The sequence below is a fragment of the Bos indicus genome, chromosome 15, assembly GCF_029378745.1.
Source record: "Bos indicus isolate NIAB-ARS_2022 breed Sahiwal x Tharparkar chromosome 15, NIAB-ARS_B.indTharparkar_mat_pri_1.0, whole genome shotgun sequence".
Lineage (NCBI taxonomy): Eukaryota > Metazoa > Chordata > Mammalia > Artiodactyla > Bovidae > Bos > Bos indicus.
The window spans coordinates 64,011,709-64,035,063 of NC_091774.1; the positions used below are offsets into that span (position 1 = coordinate 64,011,709).

General features: G+C 36.7%; 1 protein-coding gene across 1 annotated transcript in view; it reads left to right on the top strand.

Annotated features, from left to right (window-relative positions):
• Positions 1 to 13,309, top strand: part of PRRG4 (proline rich and Gla domain 4) — a 19,209-nt gene extending 5,900 nt beyond the window's left edge. Inside the window, exons 3-6 of the mRNA XM_019975827.2 lie at positions 1,600 to 1,763; positions 3,454 to 3,502; positions 4,509 to 4,641; positions 8,930 to 13,309. Coding sequence (XP_019831386.1) covers positions 1,600 to 1,763; positions 3,454 to 3,502; positions 4,509 to 4,641; positions 8,930 to 9,164 — 581 coding nt within the window. The 3' untranslated portion in view covers positions 9,165 to 13,309. The remainder of the gene's footprint in view (positions 1 to 1,599; positions 1,764 to 3,453; positions 3,503 to 4,508; positions 4,642 to 8,929) is intronic.
• Positions 13,310 to 23,355: the final 10,046 nt, after the last annotated feature.

Here is a 23,355-nt window from a genome sequence, read left to right on the forward strand (position 1 = left end):
GAGAATTTTAAGCATTACTTTACTAGCGTGTGAGATGAGTGCAATTGTACGGTAGTTTGAGCATTCTTTGGCATTGCCTTTCTTTGGGATTGGAATGAAAACTGACCTTTTCCAGTCCTGTGGCCACTGCTGAGTTTTCCAAATTTGCTGGCATATTGAGTGCAGCCCTTTCACAGCATCATCTTTCAGGATTTGAAATAGCTCAACTGGAATTCCATCAACTCCACTAATTTTGTTCATAGTGGTGCTTCCTAAGGCCCACTTGACTTCACATTCCAGGATGTCTGGCTCTAGGTGAGTGATCACACCATCGTGATTATCTGGGTTGTGAAGATCTTTTTTGTACAGTTCTTCTGTGCATTCTTGCCACCTCTTCTTAATAGCTTCTGCTTCTGTTAGGTCCATACCATTTCTGTCCTTTATCGAGCCCATCTTTGCATGAAATGTTCCCTTGGTATCTCTAATTTTCTTGAAGGGATCTCTAGTCTTTCCCATTCTGTTGTTTTCCTCTATTTCTTTGCACTGATCACTGAGGAAGGCTTTGTTATCTCTCCTTGCTATTCTTTGGAACTCTGCATTCAGATGGGCATATCTTTCCTTTTCTCCTTAGCTTTTCACTTCTCTTCTTTTCACAGCTATTTGTAAGGCCTCCTCAGACAGCCATTTTGCTTTTTTCCATTTCTTTTTCTTGGGGATGGTCTTGATCCCTGTCTCCAATACGATGTTAATGAACCTCTGTCCATTGTTCATCGGGCACTCTGTCTATCAGATCTAGTCCCTTAAATCTATTTCTCACTTCCACTGTATAATCATAAGGGATTTGATTTAGGTCATAGTCTAGTGGTTTTCCCCACTGTCTTCAATTTAAGTCTGAATTCTACACTTACAGCACATTCAATTCACACTAGCCACATTTCAGGTTCTCTGTGCCACATGTGACTAGTGGCTGCTATATTGGACAAAACAGCTGTGTGAAGACTCACACCTGGGACTTCCTTGGTGGTCCGGCAGCCTTGGTCAGGACTCTGCTACTAATGCAGGGGGCATGGGTTTGGTCCTGGTTGGGAACTAAGATCCTGCATGCCACACAGCGCTGCCGAAAAAAAAAGTGATTTAGGAAATGGCAACCCAGAGATGTAAATGACTTATCCCGGGATATACAGCTGATAGCTAAGCCAAATCAGTAAAGAAAAATCTGTGTCTTATGTGTCTAACACTCTGCCACTACACCAGACTAATTTTTCTCAGTCAAAATAATAGGAAACCAGTGCTTTAGAAATAGCGTAGTCTGGCCTGTCGTTTATTGGAAAAATAACTGTCTAGAGGAAAAAAATGAAACTCAATTTTTTTTCACTTATGCTGAGAACTTTGGACATAATCTACTCAAGTATGTCCTGGAATTGATTAATATCTGTATTGCATCTTTGGCAGGAATTATTTTTACTGATGATATTTCTTTTTGTCAGATTTTAAAACCACAGAAGAAAGTTGGGCATAATTTAACCACATCAAAGGAACTATGTGCTCTTCTCATAATTAAAACAGGAATTTTCTGCCTTATTTTTATCAATGTTTGAAATCTTTCTGTTTCTTTGTTAGTTTTTACATCAAAAGAAGAAGCAAACCTGTTCATACATAGACACCTCCTATATAATAGATTTGATTTGGAGCTCTTCACTCCCGGTGACCTAGAAAGAGAATGCATAGAAGAACTTTGTAATTATGAGGAAGCCAGAGAGATTTTTGTGGATGAAGATAAAACGGTAATTTTGTTGATGATGTTAATTGGCTAGACATTTATTAAATTGTACTTTAAAAAGTGATACTTTTCAGGCATTAGAAATTATATGCCTTAAATAAATTTAGGATTGTATACCTGTTATCTCTTTCTACTTTCTTAAAATGCTAATTAACCCATTTAGATTTTACTTTATACTTTCCTGGGTTTACAGTAATTAGAAAATTATCAATTATGTTATAATTTTGTGTTTAACATTTATGATATTCAAAGACAGTCTTAAAGCACATTGAATTAAACTTCAGGATATTGAGTTAGTTCTCTGACTCAGGCTTCAATCAGTCAAAACTCAGAGAAATTTTTCCTATCAAGACTTAGCTTTTTGATGACTATATTTATATTTCAAGTACTTATTGATAATCTACTATGTGTCATATGCTCCCCTAGAAACTGAGGATAAAATATATATTCCCTGCATTCAGGAGTTTATTGCTTGGCAATAAACTTTTAGAATTTCTCCCTTAAAATATAATTAACTTCTGTCTGTTAATCCTGAAAAATACAAAACAAAGAGCCAGCACTGTCCCTGTAATAATCTGGCATATTCTTTAAGAATATCAAGTGACCCAGATTCTTTACTTTTGTAAATAACCCCAAGGTTAAATAACCCCAGCTCTTTTTCCCCTTCCTCAAGAATCCCATTTTACTCTTTAGTCAATAAGAACCTCTCTAGGTGTTCTTCAAATGAAGGCGTTACTGAAACTCAGCTCTTTTTCTTCCCAAATTCTCCCCGGCCTCCCATTGCCTGCTATTATCTGGTGCATCAATTAGAGAAAGGAAGCAAAGACTGCTCCGCCTTGGAGTTGTGTCTGTTGAAATTCTATTCTGTTTCTCACAAATCCATTTTCTACTTTTATCACAGTTCCTTAAAAACAGCTTCCACTCTCTCAAGTAACACTGAACTTAAAAAGTCTCAGGGATGTCTTTCCAAATCAATAAATACCTTTTAATAAAATCTCTGAGCAAGGGCTTCCTTGGTGGTCCAGTGGTTGAAAGCCTGCCTCCAATGCAGAGGACACGGGTTAGATCCCTGGCCCCGGAAGATCCCATGTGCCTCGGGGCAAGTGCACGGAGGCCACAACTTCTGAGTCCACGCTCCACAGCAAGAAAAGACTCCACAATGGAAAGCCCTTGCACTGCAACTAGAGAGCAGCTGCCGATTGCCACACCTAGAGAAAACCTACCTGCAAACATAGACCCAGCACAACCAAAAATAAATTAATTTTTTAAAAAACCTATAAAAATGTCCTAGCAAACTGAAGGCTCACCTAGTGTAGAAAAAAGTCAGACTCCGATCATGAGTCCTCTGCTTCAACTTCCACCTCTGCTGTTTTCATCAACTCTCTAATTCGATAGTGTCCCTGGATACCTGAGTGAGGGCCCTGGGCCAATGAAGGAAGAATATCAGGGTCCAGTGGTGAAGAGCTGGCACTAGCATAAATCCCTGGCCAATTTCAGAGTTGGAAGAAACGGTGGTGGGTGGCAATACTTTAATTATTTAATAGAGTGAGTCACTTGCTCCAGCGTGAATGAACTGGTTGTCCTATCTGTGGCCCATGCCAAGCGTTTATCACCCCCTAGTCTAGGTCCTTGAGACCAAATGAAATGATGTTAAAGAAATTAAATAAACTTGGACATTTTTACCTTTCTCTTAGATGAAATTTTGGCAAGAATATTCAGTTAGAGGACCAACCACAAAATCAGGTAAGGCGATCAATTTTAATGTTTTTTTTTCCCAACCTCTATCATAGTAAATTTTAATTTCATTGTTTGAGTTTGGTTGTTGCACAACATACATATCTTGTAAATCCGGGAAAGATTTCTCAATTATACACAGGGCTATCTAAGACAGAGAAGGCCGTGTTCATCTATTTACACACTGAAAATCAAGTTTGGTGAGATACTAGGGAAATGAGATAATAGGCTTAATTCGCTCTTTTAAACAGCTCAGCTAAGTCAGGACTTGCACAGAATAAAAGTAAGACTGTTACTTTCAAGCAGTAAGCTATTTTAATTTTTTTTCTTTTTTACCATTACAAGTGAATGGAATACTTGTGCTACTAAGTAAATTAAGATTGTTAGAATTAAGTAACTTCTAGAGAGGGGAGATCCTTCGTCTTATCTGCATTGATCATCTCTAGCTGCTCTTTAGTCAGGTTTGTTTTGTTTTTGCCAGTGATTTTTTTATTCCTCCTAGGCAGGGCTCCAGCTGTAAGGAGACTGTATTACATAGCACTCTGGAGTTGCTTAGTAAATTTCTCTCAGTAGCTAGTATCAAAATGTGTATAGTTGAACAAAGAATATGTTTATCCTGCTTAGTCTTGACTTTTATTCATTTAAGAAGACATTTAAAATAAATCAGGGACTTCCTCTGGTGGTCCAGTGGCTAAGTCTCTGAACTCCCAGTGCAGGGAACCTGGGTTCCACCCCTGGCCAGGGATCTAGAACCCACATGCCACGACTAAGACCCAGCACAGCCAAAATGAATAAATAATTTTAATTAAAATAATAAAAATAAATGAAGCCATACCTAGGGCTTTTAGAAGTATATCTTTTTTTTGGTCATGTCTCTGGCACAGACTTTTAAAAATAACCAATATTAATTATTAGATGCTTAATAATGTGCTTACACTCAATGTTAAATTTATTGAAATCATAGGTGGTGCTTTTCAGTTGTTATATTTATGTTAGTTTAATGATTTCTCTTAAGATGCTAACAGAGAGAAAATCGACGTTATGGGCCTTCTGACTGGATTAATTGCTGCTGGAGTATTTTTGGTTATTTTGGGATTAGTTGGTTACTATCTTTGTATCACCAAGTGTCACAGGCAACAATATCCAGGGTAAGTATCAAGTGAAAATATTTAATTCACGATTATACTTTCTATACTATTATTTTTAAATGGCTAAAAAAATGACTGCCTATATTTTGAAGTACATTTTTTATTTTGGAATAATTTCAGATATACAGGAAAGTTACAAAGAAAGCACAGAGAGTTCCTATATGTCCTTCGCCAGTTCCCTCATTGTTAACCTCTTATATTACCATATTACATTTGTAAAACTAACAAGCCAACTTTGGGCTTCCCTGGTGGCTCAGATGGTAAAGAATGTCAGCAACGCAGGAAACCTGGGTTCAATCCCTAGTTTAGGAAGATTCCCCTGGAGAAGGGAATGGGTAGCCACTTCAGTATTCTTGCCTGGAGGATTCAATGTTCAGAAAAGACTGGTGGGCTCCCATCCGTGGGGTCACAAAGAGTCGGACATGACTGAGCGACTAACACAAGCCAATGTTAATACATTGCTATTAACTGAATTCCAGCATATTAGTAAAGCTTCCTAAAGCCCATAATTGTTTGCATAATAAATCTCAACATCGTTAGAATAAAGAGTTATTATCATTCATATTCTTATCTGTGCTACTGCTACTGCTGCTAAGTCATTTCAGTCGTGTCCGACTCTGTGCGACCCCATAGACGGCAGCCCACCAGGCTCCTCTGTCCCTGGGATTCTCCAGGCAAGAACACTGGAGCGGGTTGCCATTTCCTTCTCCAATGCATGAAAGTGAAAAGTGAAAGTGAAGTCGCTCAGTCGAGTCCGACTTTTAGTGACCCCATGGACTGCAGCCTACCAGGCTCCTCTGTCCCTGGGATTTTCCAGGCAAGAGTACTGGAGTGGGGTGCCATCTTATCTGTAAGTATAGATAAAAGTGTAGAACTACCTTATTTTTAAAAAAAGCAACACATGCAAAACAGGCAATCAGAATTATTTCTTGTATATCCTTATTTACCCTATTTGCAGTTCCAAATTCTATAAAGATGCTCATTATTGACCAGGTGATAAAACGATTATGGAAATAGATAGTGGTGATGGCTGTACAACATTGTGAATATAATTAATACTATTAATTGTACACCTAAAAATGGTTATAATGACAAATTTTACGTTATGCATATTTTACCATAATAAAAATTTTTTCTTTATTGTTAAGGTAAGAGTTTTAGAGGTGGAATTAGGATGAATCCATTGGAAGATAAAAGCTGAAGCCAAGTTTTCTGAGTGTGATGAAAGGACAGAGGCAAGGGCAGAGGCAAGTCTGAAAGGATGCCCGTAGTAAGAGTGCAGAGGAAGTTGGTTGTTGCTGTTGTTTTAGTCTCTTAGTTGTATCCAGCTCTTTTGTGATCCCATGGACTGTAGCCCACCAGGCTCCGCTGTCCATGGAATTTCTCTAGCAGGCATAGTGGAGTGAGTTGCCATTTCCTTCTCCAGGGAATCCTTCCAACCCAGGGATTGAACTTGTGTCCTCTGCATTGCAGGCAAATTGTTTACCACTGCTTCCTGGGAAGCCCCTGCAGAGGAGGACATGCCAGCAAAGGGGGCAGAGGACGAGGGCAAAGTAAAGTGTAATTCTATCCACCAGCTGGAATTCCTAAGCAGTCCCCTGAGGCATTATGTGATCACGGGCAGGAACTAAGGAGATTGTCTGAGAGTTCTATAAATCCTCTAAAAGTTTGAAAAGTGAAAGAAAGTAAGGAAAAATTTGTGCAATTGTTCTTAAACCACTATCTTTAATGTGAGGTTTCTATTAATTTCACCTACTTAACAGAGAATCAGCAAGTTCTCCCCATTTTCAAGGGCTTACTAAGATCTTATTTAATATGGCTTTCTCCACAAGCTGCAGGATACCTGGAAATTCATGGGTTAATGAAGAAATTGGAATATTTATCTTTAAAGACTCTCCTTGTCTTTTATCTTTCCTTCTTTTCTATCCCATTTACAATATTTTCCCCTAAAGTCCATGTGTATGCTCTCAGTATTTAATAATTTCCCTGAAGATCTGTGAAGACAGTCATTATTCAGTGTCATGCTCAACATCGTTCTCTTCTCTTTCCTGTTTTTTTCTATTTCTCTGCTTTTCTACACTACTACACCTTCTTACCTTATGCCTTTTTTTCTCTGAAGCCTTCTAGCTTCTTTCCTGCATAAGTTCAGAAGCAGAATTCAAAGACACAAGGAGTAAAGAGGTGCCATTATTATACATGTTTTCTGTGTATGTTATTATTAAATTTTGAAAACCCAGATATCTCCTATTTTAAAAGTAAGATTAGTTATCCTTAGTACAGTAGAATGCTGTCCCATTTACAGGTCATTTTTACATCTACTGTCTCACTTTGATTCTCAGAGCAACCCTTTATAGGGCACATTTCAAACTAGGTTAACCAGACATTCCTTTGTGTTAAGATTAACTTTTAAATACTTACTGACTAAAGTACTTTTTATCAATTGTCCCAAGAAATTCTTCCAACAGAGTTACATGTTCTCTTTCTACATTTTGCAAGTCTGAAAGTGGGGGAAGGGTGAGGAATATTTTGAAAAAGAAAGGAGTAAAAAATGAGATCATTGTTAGAATAGTTTGTCTCATTCTTTTGTAAAAACATGCCAAGAAATGGGAAACAAGATCTTTTCATTTCTTAGTCCCTATATTTTATGGAGGAAAATAGGCATAATATAATGTTGTCAGCTTATCTGAGATGTTCTTGGTGTGTACTTTCTGATTTCAGTCATGTAAGGTTGTATGTAAGAAATCACTGTGAAAACACTTAATGATTTTAGTATCATTATACTGTTCCTGTAACAGATTTTGAAGGTCAACATGGAAAAATTTCTTTGTTCAAGTAAAACATCTGTCTCTCCTGTTTCCTATAAGCAAGCAAGTAGTACTTTTCATCACAAGCTAATGAATGTGGCAAGTGACAAGCCTACCATGCATACATTCCAGATTTCCCACAGAGGAGGAATTATATTGAGCCCTGTAAGTAAACTTCTGAGGCTCTCAGGCACCTCTCAACTATTGAAGAGCAGATTATCCAATTCCTCGATTTACATAGACCTTTTTCTCTTCTTCTCTCTCTGCTATTTTCCTCTCTCTTTCCTTTCAATTTCAGATCTCATTATAACTTCCAACAGAAAAGGTATTCTAAGAGTCAAGTTGATATTAATTTAGTTTGCAAAGGTGTACAGTATTTTGGGTCTGCTAAACTCTCTTATTAGGAAGAATACTATTATAAATATTGACTATAGGTTCAGGATCATCTATATATTTTAATTATCTTATTAACCATACTATAGGAGGTTAATTTCTGCATAGATGCTTCATAGACAGCCAACCTCACAGTCTAAGTGGATCAATTTCTTATGTTTAAATTATAATTTGTAATTTACAAGTGAGAAGGGGAAATGTAGTTTTGGAACACCAGACCAGTATTGCATTTCAGTTTTCATTGGCTGGTGTAGGTGACAAAACTTTGTGAAAAATGGTGGAACTTGAACTAAGCCATTTTTTTTTAATTAAAAAAAATTTTTTTTTTCCTAATTGTTAGGCTTGCATCCATGGAGATCAATGGGGAGTAAAGACGCTGCCTTGGCAAGGGCAGAGAGCTATAAAATAAAGCAAGGCTAGATGAAGGGAGGCCTTGAAAAGTAGGCACAGGAGTTGGAAGTTGATTCAGTAGAAAGTAGACTTCAAGTTAGACTTTTGTGGAGAAGAATGATGGGATGGAAGTCCTGCTGAGGAGGGATGGACCAGCCAGCAGGCTGCTGGGGTAACAGAGGAAAGAGATGGGCATCCACTGATGTTTTTACCTCTGTGGCATCAATTTCTTTAGCTTTGAGTTGTAGCGCCTTTCAACAAAGCCTGGATTTGGTTTAACACTATACTTTGAGGAAATTTTAATTCAGGAATAGGAGAAAAAAAGAATTCATGTGTTTTGAGTCCTTGTTACAGTATTCCAGACTCTGCTTAGATGCCTTACATAATCTTTCTCAATCCATAAAGAAAATCTCTGTTGATGTAGCTATTATTATTCCCATTTTACAGAGGAAGAAACCTGAGTTAGGGTACCTTGCCTTTGGTCACATTGCTATGAAATGATAGGATCCTGTTTCATACCCATGACTGACTTCAAAGCTCTTGGTCTTCCCACTAAACCAAGACTCATTCAGAGTTTATGGGTAAAATAAAACTTGTTATATTAATAAAGAAGGTTCAGCTTTGATCTAAATAGTTGGATTCTTAATATTGCTGTCTTAACCTAAAATATTGCCTTTCCTAAACCTCAATGCTCTATTTAGTTCTTCAGACATCTATGTAAGAAGGGGCAGACATACTCCTTCCATCATCTTCAGAAGACCAGAGGAGGCTGTCTTGTCTCCATCGCCACCTTCATTGGAAGATACAGGATTACCTTCTTATGAACAGGCAGTGGCATTGACCAGAAAACAGAGTGTTTCACCACCACCACCTTATCCTGGGCCAGCAAATGATTTTAGGGTATTTAAAAAGTCTATGTCACTCCCATCTCACTAAGCCCTCATTGTCTTGGTGATATAGGACATTCACATTATTTAAGTGGTTCTTTTCCCTGAACCAAAAAAGACAGGTCAATTCAGCCATTTATGGCAAACTGTAGAGAATAAAGGAGAAATAAGCATATGTTCTCTGCCACGGGAGTTCTGTCAGCATCTTTAACCTGAATTTTATCATTATCAGCTGGATAAGGAATTTCGTATCTTGCAGTTAAGAAGAGAGCACTGTTCTGTTCAAAAGAATCTGTTACGGATGTCACAGCTAGAACTGGTGAACTGTCTGTATCCTTTGTACAGAAAAGGTTGTAGATTTGTTGTTGTTGTTGTGTTAGTCGCTCAGTTATGTCCGATTCTTTGTGACCCTATGCACTGTAGTCCGCCAGGCTTCTCTGTCCATGGAATTCTCCAGGCAAGAATACTGGAGTGGGTAACCATTCCTTTCTCTAGGGGATCTTCCGGATCCAGGGATCGACCCAGGGTCTCCTGCATTGCAGTCAGATTCTTTACTGTCTGAGCCACCAGGGAAGCCCCATAGACTTTTTGTATTGAACACTAAAAAAAAAGAAAAAGAATTTCTAATTGTTAGATTATTCCAAGTTATAATATTGGACCTACTCTTTTTTAGGATTTCTTTTTGGTTGGAAATAATTCACAGAATCTGACATGTATATATCATAAATCATGTTATAAATCATAACCTTAATAAAATCAGTTTATCTTTATTGCATAGCATTCACTATATTTTGCACATTTTAGTCATGAACTGTTCTATCAGTCATACTTTATTATGGGGGGCAGTCAATAGTTTTCTTTAAAAAATAAACACTAGGGAGTTACTTCTTCAGAGAGAACATGGTTGCAATGGAAAGGATTTGCAAGGGTTATTATACCACGAAGTAGATTATAGGCTTCAAATCTAGGAGTGGAGCTTGATAAATTTGTGCATGTTACCGACGAGTAGACATACCCATTTTCATTGCTAAGTTATCTGTATCTGACTATGCATAACTATTAATCTGGAAAAATTTTCAAAGTTTATAAATAATAGTTTGAGAACCTAGAAGTAACTTACTTTTCTGCTATCAAAATAATATTGATTAAAGTTACCAGCAATCCCTTGCATCTTTTAATGTCTGGATACAGAAGATCATAGGTAATAATTTTGACCTATAGTTTGTATCTTCTTCTAATTCTGTATGTGACCAATCTCCCCTTACAAACATAATAGAGTATAAGCTATAAACTTCTGGAATGAATGTGTGTGCACAAATTTATTTAAGTGTATGTGTATGTGAATTTGTTTCCTCTTTGCAGGAACTCAAAAAATAACATACTCCTGAGAAATAGAAAATTCTGTTCTTTAAGCTTTTGCCAGGCATTGCTTTTTTCTATGTAATACCATTTATAAAATTGTATTTTGTTTTATAATTTTTAGAGAGATGAGATTAAAACTCACATGCATTTTGTAGTTCCTTCCAAATTAAATGTTTAAAAAGTATAAATCATATTACACTGTTTGAGTGTATATCTGTCTTTTAAGACTGTGATCTTAATGCAGATGAAAGAAAGATCTTAATCATTACAGACTGCTAAAGACTTTATGTTTGATATTTTCAGAGTCTCTTTGGTTACTTGTTGCAAAGAAATCATCTGGCAAAATTTTTTGTTGTTTGATATTTCATTTTGTTTTAAATTAGTTTTTATTGGAGTATAGTTGCTTTACATTGTTGTTTCAGCTTCCGCTGTGCAGCAAAATGAATCAGCCATACATACATACAGACAGACATACATACATACATACATACATACATACATATCCCTTCTCTCTTGAACTTCTTTCCCATTCAGGTCACCATAGTACCTTAAGTAGAGTTCTCTTACAGTGTTCTCATTAGTTATCTAAGTGGCAACCCACTCCAGTGTTCTTGCCTGGAGAATCCCAGGGATGACGGAGCCTGGTGGGCTGCCGTCTATGGGGTCGCACAGAGTCGGACACGACTGAAGCGACTTAGCAGCAACATTTAGATATAATTAGAAAAAGTGGTCTTTTTAATGCCACCTACATAACCTATAAAAATTTTACTATTAGTCATATATTGGGTTTACATAAGCACTTTTCCTCATATAACTTTGCCCTTATTTTAATCCTCTTTAAAAGATCAGAGGCAGGACTTCCCTGGTGATCTAGGGCAGGGAACTAAGATTCCACGTGTCACACAGCCAATAAATAAATAAAGCAAGCAAGTACCTAATGCTGGTTCTGAGGCTAATTAGGAAACATAAAAAAAAAAAGATTGGAAGCAAACTCTATCATTTTAGCAATCACTCTAAGGCATGCAAGGATAACTTGCCCCAAATCTAACATGTTGGTAAGAGCTAGGTTTAGAATGAGCAAGCACACTTTTCTCAACCCCATCTTATACCTATAGAATTACACTGTCTCAAATTATAAAGTATAGACAATTCTAAGTCTGTATGAGAAATGTATAGACATTTGTCATTTATACATAAATGTATATAAGAGCATATATTGCATATCTATGTTTTCTCACACATTTTTTTCTTAGGATGGATAAAAATATAAGATACAATTTATCTTTTATTGAATCACAATCTAAAATATTCCATGAAAAATAAATAAATAAAATAAAATATTCCATGAACTTGTTTACTCCAATTGACTCACAGAAATCTTACTGTAAATCCAGCTTCAGGGTCTGTGACAACCCATCACCCAGCAGCAGCAGAGATTTGTCATATGCCATCACTTACTGTAAAACTATTGCTCTAACCTGAACAAATCTGGAATTCATCAAGATTATGAAATAACTGGTGTTTGTAGAGAATCCAGTGTTGAGAATCTAATCCATAATACTTTAAATATAAAACAGAAAATGTGATAGAATCATAACCAAAAATGATAATTAAAAGGAAAATATTAATATAAAATTATTGACATGTATTTCTGTCCCATTCTCCCTTTTCTATTCCTGTTGTATTTTTGGTAGTGGGTTTTTTGGTTTGGTTAATTTGTTTTTGTTTGTGCTTCTTCCCTGAGTAACTGCTTAGTGTTAACCATTAAATCTATCTTGACACAAACTTTATAGTTAATTAGACAGTTTTCCCCTCTATTACAATCAGGAAATGAATGTAATATGGGTATGAAAAGGGAAAGCCACACAGTCGTGTCCAACTCTTTGTGACCCCGATTGTAGCCTGCCAGGCTTCTCTGTTCATGGAATTTTCCAAACAAGAATACTGGAGTGGATTGCCATTTCCTTCTCCAAGGGATCTTCCCAACCCAGGGATCAAACCAGGTCTTCCACATTGCAGGCAGATTCTTTATCATCCGAGAATAAGACTAGAAAAAGACAAAAAAACATTTATAGGGTTCTGCCTTCAATAGGATAGATAATTCTACACAGAATATTCTCTTTTTAAGAAGAAAAAAATCAAAAAGAGCACAAACTGTGTGTCAGAGTTTTGCATCTATTAATATTATGCCCTCTGAGTAAATACACAGAGTTCAGTGAAAATTCTCAGAACAATTAAAAACTAGAGCAATAGTGTTCTCTGTATCTGGGTTCCTGTTTGCCTATAAAATTCTAACAGTTTTTTTCTATTTCTCAGATAAGTCATGTGTATGAGTACTTTTCCTATACGTACAAGTGAATTTTTTAATGAGAAGAAGTTTGTCAGTGCTGTTTGAAAGCTTAATTTCATGTTATTCGTACTGTTTTTATTCTAACTGAATGTGAAATGTTTGTATTAGTTACTGGTTGATTTGAAATATTGTATGTGGCATTTATACTACTAGAAGAATGTCTAGAATTTCTGTAATTTTTTAAAAACTAGATTCTTTTGTAAATCCTGCCTGTGTAGCATTTTGGAACATGTATGACATATATTGATACCTTTAACCTTCCGTATTGTGTTTCCTTCAGCATTTTTTTGTTGTTTAAAAATGTTTCCCTAACAGTTAAAAGTTTAAGGCAATTCAGTACTTATCAGCATTTTCGTTCATCTGGAAAAAGCAACTCACTTTTGAATGCATTTTTTCCTACATGCTTGATTATATTTTGGCTTTAATGGATTTCCTATTACAGATATTTTTTATAAATGTGAATAAACTTTATGCTAAGTAAATATTTGTTGCTTGTTTCACTGTTTATTTGAAGAATGTTTAATTCTTATTCTTCATATAATGGCATTTAATTATGTGAACAATGCATTGTATGTTTTCAAAACAGTGTTTACAGCATGGTATTGCTGTATCTGTCTTTCACCTGGGGGTGGTAACTTTCTATTTAAACAGTTTAATTGCAATTGTGAAAGTGCTATTTTCCTTAACACAGTTTTAATATTTAATATATTGTTTGAGGCAAATTTATAATATATTACTGCTTAAAACTGAATTTACTTCTGTGACCTTTATCTATACATAAATTGTAAAAAATTTAATATAGTAAGGTTATACTAAATTATAGGAGTAACAGTACCTCCAAAATAAGAGAAACACATTAAGTAATACTATGTATCATACAGATAAATGAACTGTTTTTTATTAAATATTACATTATGTTCAACATTTAGTCCTCCTTAAATTTTTTATCCAGTTGATTAATACATAAATGTTAATACATTTACTCCTTAAAATTACTTTAGTCAAAGGAATGAGAAGCCGAGCCAGTGACTAGGAGAAAACATTTGCAAAAGATACATCTGATAAAAGACTGTTATCCAAGTTATACAAAGAACCCTCAGAATTCAACAACAAGAAAAGGAACAACCTGATTTAAAATATGGGCAAAAGACTTGAACAGATACCTCACCAAAAAAGATGATTAGGTAACAAGCATATGAAAACATGTCCAACAGCATATCATTAAACACTTGCAAGTCAAAACAACAAAGAGATACACACCTATTAAAATGGCCCAAATCCAGAACTCTGACAACATTAAATGTTGGTTAGGATGTGGAGCGAAATGAACTCTCATTTACTGCTCATTGGAATGCAAGATGGTGCAGCCACTTTGGAAGACAGTTTGGCAGTTCCTCGTAAAACTAAACGTATTTTTACCGTTTGATCCAGCAGTCATGCTCCCTGGTACTTACCCAAATGGGTTGGAAACTTAGGTTCACACAGAAACCTGCATATGGAGGTTTATAACAGCCTTACTTATAATAGCCAGAACTTGAAAGCAACCAAGTTGTCCTTCAGAAAGGAAATAGATAAATAGGGGTAAATTTAGATAATGGAATATTATTCACCACTAAAAAGAAATGAGCTATCAAACCATAAAAAGACATAATGGAAACTTAAATGAACATTACTAAGCCAAAAGAGCCAATCTCAAAAGGCTACAAGCTGTATGATTACAACTATATGACTTTCTGGAAATGGCAAAATTAGGAAGATGTAAGAAGATCAGGGATTGGGTGAGTGAATGGGTGTGGAGGAGGAATAGATGGAGAATAGAAGATTTTTAGAGCAGTGAAAGTACTCTATATGACATGGTCGTGGTGGATACAAATCATTATACATTTGTTAAAATGCACAGACAACTCCAAGAGTGAACCATAATATAATAGACTATGGACTTCAGGTAATAAAGATGTATTCATGTCAGTTTATCAGTTATAATGATCGTGTACCTCTATGACATGGGACATTGTTAGTGGGTGAGGTTGTTCATTTGTGAGGATGGGTTATATATGAGCTTTCTATATTTCCCATTCAATTTTGCTCCAAACTGCTCTAAAAAGAAAGATTATTAATTTAAAAAATACTTTTAAGACTAAAAGTTTCCTTAGGACTACTTGAAAGTTTTTTTTTAAAACACTTCCTTATATTCTGTTGAAGAGTAGCAGGAAAAAGTGAATTATTTTACTTAACGCTTTTATGTTATAATTAACGGTGAAATCTATAAGTAAAATTTCAAGGAATTAAAAAAATATACCCTAGACTTGACTGCTGTGACAAGATAGTGAAACAGACACAAACTCTAAAAAACAAGGTGAAATAGCCACATTTCATCTAAAGATAGAAACTTTCCTAACAGCTTAAGAAAGAGGACTTTGAGGGCCAAGATCATAGAGATTTGGAAGGTAAGGGTGATTAGAAATGCCCTTACAAAGTTAATGCAGGATTGTCAAGTCCATTGCTGACTCAGCATATTTTTCTCACTCTTGGGCAAACTCCGGGAGACGGTGAGGGACAGGGAGGCCTGGAGTGCTGTAGTCCATGGGGTTGCAAAGAGTCGGACACGAGTTGGCAAGTGAACAACACGATAACAAAATGAGCTGGAGGTTAGAGGCCAACCTCAGCAGCAGGAGTCACTTGCAGCTCCTAGAAGCAGCCCACAATTCCTAGAAGCTGCCTGCAGTTCTGGCCACATGGGATTGTTGCTTACTTCATCAAGCCAACAGAGAGATCTATAGAGGGTGTCTGCTAGCAAATAAAGCCTTATATAATGTAACATAAACACAAGAGAGACATCCCATTATCTTTGCTACATTCTGTGGGTTAGAACAAAGTCACAGTTTCCACCTGCACTCAAAGGAAAGAGATTCTACAAAGATGTGAATACCAGGAGAGGTCACTGCGGATCACTTTAGGGTCTTTCCACCATAAGCACCTATCACACACCAATTCCTAGGCCAAACGCTTTCTCTACAATCTTTCATTTTGTACAACCACGTTAAAAGTCTCTCAGTTATAAAGTGTTAGGTTAACATGAGTTAACATCTAATCGGCTTCCCTGATAGCTCAGTTGGTAAAGAATACTCCTGCAATGCAGGAGACCCTGGTTTGATTCCTGCAGAAGGGAAGGCTACCCACTCCAGTATTCTTGGGCTTCCCTTGTGGCTCAGCTGGTAAAGAATCTACCTGCAATGAGGGAGACCTGGGTTCGATCCCCTGAGACCCTCTGGAGAAGGGAACAGCTACCTACTCCAGTATTGTGGCCTGGAGAATTCCATGGACTGTATAGTCCATGGGGTCGCAAAGAGTTGGACACGACTGAGTGACTTCCACTTTCACTTCCACTGATTTTATTCTTGCTTTTGAAAACTTTGTAACATCTCATTATTTACCATTTTCATTGATCTTTTTCATTTTCCAACAATTCCTAGCATTATATAGTTTTAAACAAATTATCAAAGGTAATAAGAATGAGAACAATTTGAGAAATTGGTCCTATTCCTCTTAGCAGGTTAAGATACAGCCAAAGGAAAAGTAGCTGAAAAGAGCAGACCAAAAAAAAAAAAAAGAGTGGATCAAAACCTTCATCCTTACATGCCTTTGAATGTTTACTCTCACATATGATTTATAATTTAGCTAATTGTGGGTTAAAAAAATCATTTTTCTTGGCATATTGTGGATATTGCTCCAACATCTTCTGGCATCTAATTGCTGTTAAGAATTACAATAATGCTCTGATTCCATTCCTTGACATATGATCACTTATTTCTTTTTTTCTCCCCTTAAACATTGGAAATATATTTTCTTACAATTCTGGAGGCTAGAAGTCTGAGATTAAAGTGTCAGCAGAATTGATTTCTTTGGCAGCCTCTCCAGCTGGCTTGTGGGTTAGACATCTCTGCTTTTACTGATACATGGTCTTCCCTATTCTGTGTCCTAATCTCCTCTTCCTATAAGGATACCAGTTATATTGGAGTAGGGCCCATCCTAAAGACATTGTTTTAACTTAATTACCTCTTTGAAGTCCCTATTTCCAAATTCTATCACCTTCTGAGATATAATACAAAGGGTTAGCATTAAAAGTACAAAATTTTAACATCTGACATTTTAGGAGGACACAGTTCAGCTCCTAACACTGCTCTCCCTGCTCTTGTCCTTGTTTCCTAAAGTCTAGTTTCCATCCTCTGGAAACTTTCAAATTTTCTTTTTATCCCTGGTGATCTCAAATTCACAATTCTGGGTCTTTTCATTTACTGTTCATGGCATCCAATGCCTTCTTTTAATTTGAAGATCTATGCCCCCGAATTCTAGAGAATTTTCTTGTGCAATATTTTGCTTTCTTCTCATTTCTCTACTTTTTGTGTGATTCCTAATGGTTGAATATTGGACTCTCTGGACCAATTCACTATTTTCAATTTCTTTCTGCAAGCTATTCTTTCTGCATAAGTTCTTTTAATTCTATTAAATTTAATTTTTAATTTTAGATTGTCATGTTTTTAATCTCCAAGAGCATTGTTGGGGTTTTTTAACAATTTTTTTTTACAATTATAACAACTTCAATGGTGTATAATTTACATGCCATAAAATGGTGCCCTCTTCACCTGAGCAGTTCCATGAGTTTTAACAAATGAAGACATCCATGTAACCATCATCCCAACTGCAGAAAGTTTCTGTGCATCCCTTTACTGTCAATTTCTTGACTTTTCTGCCTCAGGCTACCACCAATCTACTTTATAGATTAATTTTGCCTATACTATAATTTTATATACTAAATCAAATAATATGACATGTATTCCTTAGTGTCTGGTTTTTTCTACTCAGCAGAATATTGTTGCATAAGCCAGTAGGTTATTCCTACTTATTGCTGAATAATATTTCATTGTACTGGTATATCACAATTTCTTTATTCACTTGTTGATAAGTATTTGTGAATAAAGCTACTGTGAACATTCATCTGCAAATCTTTGTGTGGACATATAATTTCAGTTCTTTTGGGTAAATACCTTGGAGTAATACTGCTGGTAATAGGTGGGTGTATGTTTAACTTTATAAGAAACAACCAAATTGCTTTTCAAAGTGATTGAACCATTTCACATTCCCAACAGGAATATATGAAAGTTCTGATGGCTCCACATCCTTGCCAACACTGGCTCTTCACAGTCTTAATTTTACCCACTCTGGTGGGTACACCATGTTATCTCATAGTGGGTTTTTTTAATGTTCTTTTTTTTTTTAATGGAGGATAATTGCTTTACAATGTTGTGTGTTCATTGTGTTTTTAATTTGCAGTTCCCTGATGACTGATGATATTGGGTATCTTTTGAAATTTGTGTGTGTGATTATCTTTTTATATGCTTATTAGCCATTCATATGGGCTTCCCAGGTGGCTCAGTAAAGAATCCACCTGCCAATGCAGAGGCGAGTTCAGTCCCTGGGTGGGGAAGATATCGTGGAAAAGGAAATGGCAACCAACTCCAGTATTATTTTTTTTTTAATTTTGAATTGGAGGATAATTGCTTTACAATATTGTGCTGGTTTTTGCCATACATCAACATAATCAGCCATAGGTATACATATGTCCCCTCCCTCCTACACCGTTTGACTCCTCTAGGTTGTCACAGAGCACCTGTTTTGAGCTGCCTGCATACAGCAAATTTCCACTGGCTATCCATTTTACATATGGCAATTCATATGCTTCCATGCTACTCTCTCCCTTCATCCCACACTCTCCTTCTGCCACCTGGGTCCACAAGTCTGTTCTCTGTGTCTGGGGTCTCCATTGCTGCCCTGCAAAGAGGCTCATCAGTACCATCTTTCTAGATTCCATATATAGCATTCTCTAGGATCATCAATTCTCTAGAATCAAGAACTTCAGCATATAAAGTATGAAATGCTATTCACCACACATACAGTACTTGTCCTGGAAAGCAGCCACCCATGTGCCTGCGCTCAGTTGCGTCCGACTCTTTTGCAACCCCATGGACTGTAACGCACCAGGCTCCACTGTCCACAGAAGTTTCTGGGCAAGAATACTGGGGTGGCTTGTCATTTCCTACTCCGGGGGATCTTCCTGACCCAGGGATCGAACCCACGTCTCTTGCGTCTCCTGCACTGGCAGACAGATTCTTTACCATTGGAGCCACCTGGGAAACCTTAGTGTTAATAAGCAATATTTGTTTCTCTCTTTCTGACTTTACTCTGTATAACAGGCTCTAGGTTCATCCACCTCATTAGGACTGACTTCAATGTATCCTTTTTAAGGCTGGGTAATACTCCATTGTGGGCTTCCTGGTGGCTCAGTGGTAAAGAATCTGCCTGCAATGCAGGAGACAATGCAAGAGATGTAGATTCAATCCCTAGGTTGGGAAAATCCCCTGGAGGAGGGCATGACAACCCACTCCAGTATTCTTGCCTGGAGAATCCCACGGACAGAAGAGCCTGCCAGGCTACATCCGTAGGGTCACAAAGAGTCAGACACAACTGAAGTGACTTAGCACGCATGCAGTATTCCACTGTATATATGTACCACAACTTCTTTATTGATTCATCTGCTGATGGACATCTAGGTAGCTTCCATGTCCTAACTACTGTAAATAGTGCTGACATTAGGGTACATGTGTCTTTTTCAGTTATGGTTTTCTCAGGGTATATGCCCAGTAGTGGGATGGTGGGGTCATATGGTAGTTTTATTCCTAGTTTTTTGAAGGAATTTCCATACTATTTTCCATAGTTGCTCTATCAATTTACATTCCCACCAACAGTGCAAGAGGGTTCCCTTTACTCCACACCCTCTCTGGAATTTATTGTTTGTAAGATTTTTTTATGATGGCCATTTTGATCAGTATAAGGTAATTTTGATTTGCATTTCTCTAATAATGAGTGATGTCAAGCATCTTTTCATGGGTTTATTAGCCATCTGTGTATCCCACTCCAGTATTCTTACCTGGGAAATCCCATGGACAGAGAAGCCTGGTGGGCTATAGTCCATGGGGTCGCAAAGAGTCAGCCATGACTTAGTGACTAAAAGCATTCAGGTCTTCTTTTATGAAGTATTCATTCAAATCTGCATCCATTTTTCAATTGGTTTGTTTTCTTCTTCCTTGTGAATTACAAGGATTCTTTCTACAGTCTTAATGTAAATCCTTTATCAGATATGTATTGGGAAATATTTTGTCCTGGTCATAGCTTGTCTTTTCATGTTCTTAAGAGTGTCTTTCAAAAAGCAGAAGTTTAAAATTTTGATGCAGTCTAATTTATGTTTTTCTTTTATGTTATTTCATATGTCCTGTCAATAAATCATTGTCTGTGCCAAAACTGTAAAGATTTTCCTCTGTTTTCTTCTAGACATTTTATAGTTTCAACTTTTACAGGTAAGTCTAATTTTTATGTAGGTATGAAGTTAGGATTGACATTCATTTTCCTCCATTCAACTATGCAATTGTTTTAGCAATTGTTTATTTAAAAGGTTGTCCTTTCCCCACTTAATTATCTGAATTATCTTGGAATCTTTGTTGAAATCAATGGATATATTTGGGGCCCTCTATTAGGTTTCATTCACCTCTGTCTATCCCTGTGCCAATACTGTACTGTTTTGCTCACTATAGCTTTGTAGTCAGTCTTAAAAAGAAGTAGTATAAGTTAAGTCCTCCAACTTTATTCTTTCCCAAAATTACTTTGGCATTTTCATGTATATTTTACTTATTTATTTATTGGCTGTGCTGGGTCTTTGTTGCTGCGCTGGCTTTTCTCCAGTTGCCAGGAGAGGGGGCTTCTCTCTAGTTGTGGTGCACGGGCTTCTCACTGCAGTGGCTTCTCTCTTTGCAGAGCACAGGTTCCAGTGCATGCAGGTTTCAGTAGCTGTAGCGCTCGGGCTCGGTAGTCATGGTTCCTGGGCTCTAGAGCATAGGCTCAATAGTTGTGGCACACAGGCTTAGTAGCTCTGAGGCATGTGGTATCTTTTCAGACCAGGGATTGAACCTGTGTCTCCTGCATTGGCAGGTGGATTCTTTACCACTGAGCCACCAGGGAAGGCCCACTATGTATATCTTAGAATTAACTTGTCAACTTCTAAATCAAAGTACTTCTGGGAATTTAGGATTGCATTAAATATATAGAAAATTTTGAAAAGAATCACCCGCAATGATTATGAGTCCTCCAATCCATAATATATTTTTCAAGCTATTGGAAATATCTCTCAGCAACATTCATAGATTTCAGCATGCAAGGGTTGCATATGTTTTGTTAAATTCATCCTTAAGCAGTTCATGTCTTTTTACGCTATTCAAAATGCTATTTCTAAAATTTAATCTTTCAACTTCTAGGTATGTATCCAACAGAATTAAAAGCATATTCACATAAAAACTTGTATACAAATATTGATTGCAGCACTTTTCATAATAACCAAAAAGTGGAAACACTCAAGTGTCTACTGAACTATGAATGAATATGCAAAATGTGGCATATCCATGTAATCCACTATTCAACTATAAAAAGGAATGAAATACTGATCGATGCTACGACACGGGTGAACCTTGAAAACATTATGCTAAGTGAAAGAAGTCAGACACAGAAGACCATACATATCACATGATTCCATTTATATGAAAAAGCCCAGAACAGGCAAATTCATAGACAGAAAGTAGATTAATGGTTGTCAAAGGCTAGGGGGAGGAGGGAATGAGAAGAGTTTGCTATTAGACATGAGATTTCTTTTTGAGGTGATATAAATGTTCTAGAATTAGATAGTGGCATTGGTTGTACAACTTATGAATATACTAAAACCCATTGAATTGAATACTTTGAAATAATGAATTTGTGAATTATACCTCAATTTTTGGAAACTGTATTTTCCAACTGTTTATTGTTACTGTATAAATATATGATTATTTTTCATTTATTGACCTTGTATCCTGTAATCTTGTTAAATTCAATTATTCTACTATTTCTTAGAATTTTCTATGACATAATCATGATATTCGCAAACAAAGAGAGTTTTAACTTTCTTTTTTTTCCTCACCTTACTGTGCTGGGCTGAACTACCAGTATGCTGTTAAGAATGATGTGTTTGAGAGTTTGAAAGTAAATGTAATAAACGTTAGCGTGATATAGCGTATTCGTTGTACGATTCTTTAATCTACTTCATGTCAAAAAAACTAAAACAAAACAAAACTGAAAACTATGTTCCCAACACAGTTCTAGGCATATATTGTTATTTAATTCTCTCATTACCTCTCTGAGGCAGGCATTGTTACCTAAGTAATAATTTACAGGCAAATATTTTACAAAAGAGGAGACTGAGGCACAGAAAGGTTAAGTAGCCTACTCAAGTTCACACAGTAAGCAGCAGAAGCAGTAACTGAGAGAAGGCAGCCTGGCTTCGGTCTATGCTCTTAGAAGAAATCGAGTAGCCATCATGGTCAACAAAAGAGTCCGAAAGGCAGTACTTGGATGCAATTGCAAAAAAGACAGAATGATCTCTGTTCGTTTCCAAGGCAAACCATTCAATATCACAGTAATCCAAGTCTATGCCCCAACCAGTAACGCTGAAGAAGCTGAAGTTGAACGGTTCTATGAAGACCTACAAGACCTTTTAGAACTAACACCCAAAAAAGATGTCCTTTTCATTATAGGGGACTGGAATGCAAAAGTAGGAAGTCAAGAAACACCTGAAGTAACAGGCAAATTTGGCCTTGGAATATGGAATGAAGCAGGGCAAAGACTAATAGAGTTTTGCCAAGAAAATGCACTGGTCATAGCAAACACCCTCTCCCAACAACAAAAGAGAAGACTCTATACATGGACATCACCAGATGGTCAACACCGAAATCAGATTGATTATATTCGTTGCAGCCAAAGATGGAGAAGCTCTATACAGTCAGCAAAAATAAGACCAGGAGCTGACTGTGGCTCAGACCATGAACTCCTTATTTCCAAATTCAGACTTAAATTGAAGAAAGTAGGGAAAACCACTAGACCATTCAGGTATGACCTAAACCAAATCCCTTATGACTATACAGTGGAATTGAGAAATAGATTTAAGGGCCTAGATCTGATAGATAGAGTGCCTGATGAGCTATGGAATGAGGTTTATAACATTGTACGGAGACAGGGATCAAGACCATCCCCATAGAAAAGAACTGCAAAAAAGCAAAATGGCTGTCTGGGGAGGCCTTACAAATAGCTGTGAAAAGAAGAGAAGCGAAAAGCAAAGGAAAAAAGGAAAGATATAAACATCTGAATGCAGAGTTCCAAAGAATAGCAAGAAGAGATAAGAAAGCCTTCTTCAGTGCTCAGTGCAAAGAAATAGAGGAAAACAACAGAATGGGAAAGACTAGAGATCCCTTCAAGAAAATCAGAGATACTAAAGGAACATTTCATGCAAAGACGGGCTCGATAAAGGACAGAAATGGTATAGACCTAACAGAAGCAGAAGATATTAAGAAGAAATGGCAAGAATACACAGAAGAACTGTACAAAAAGATCTTCA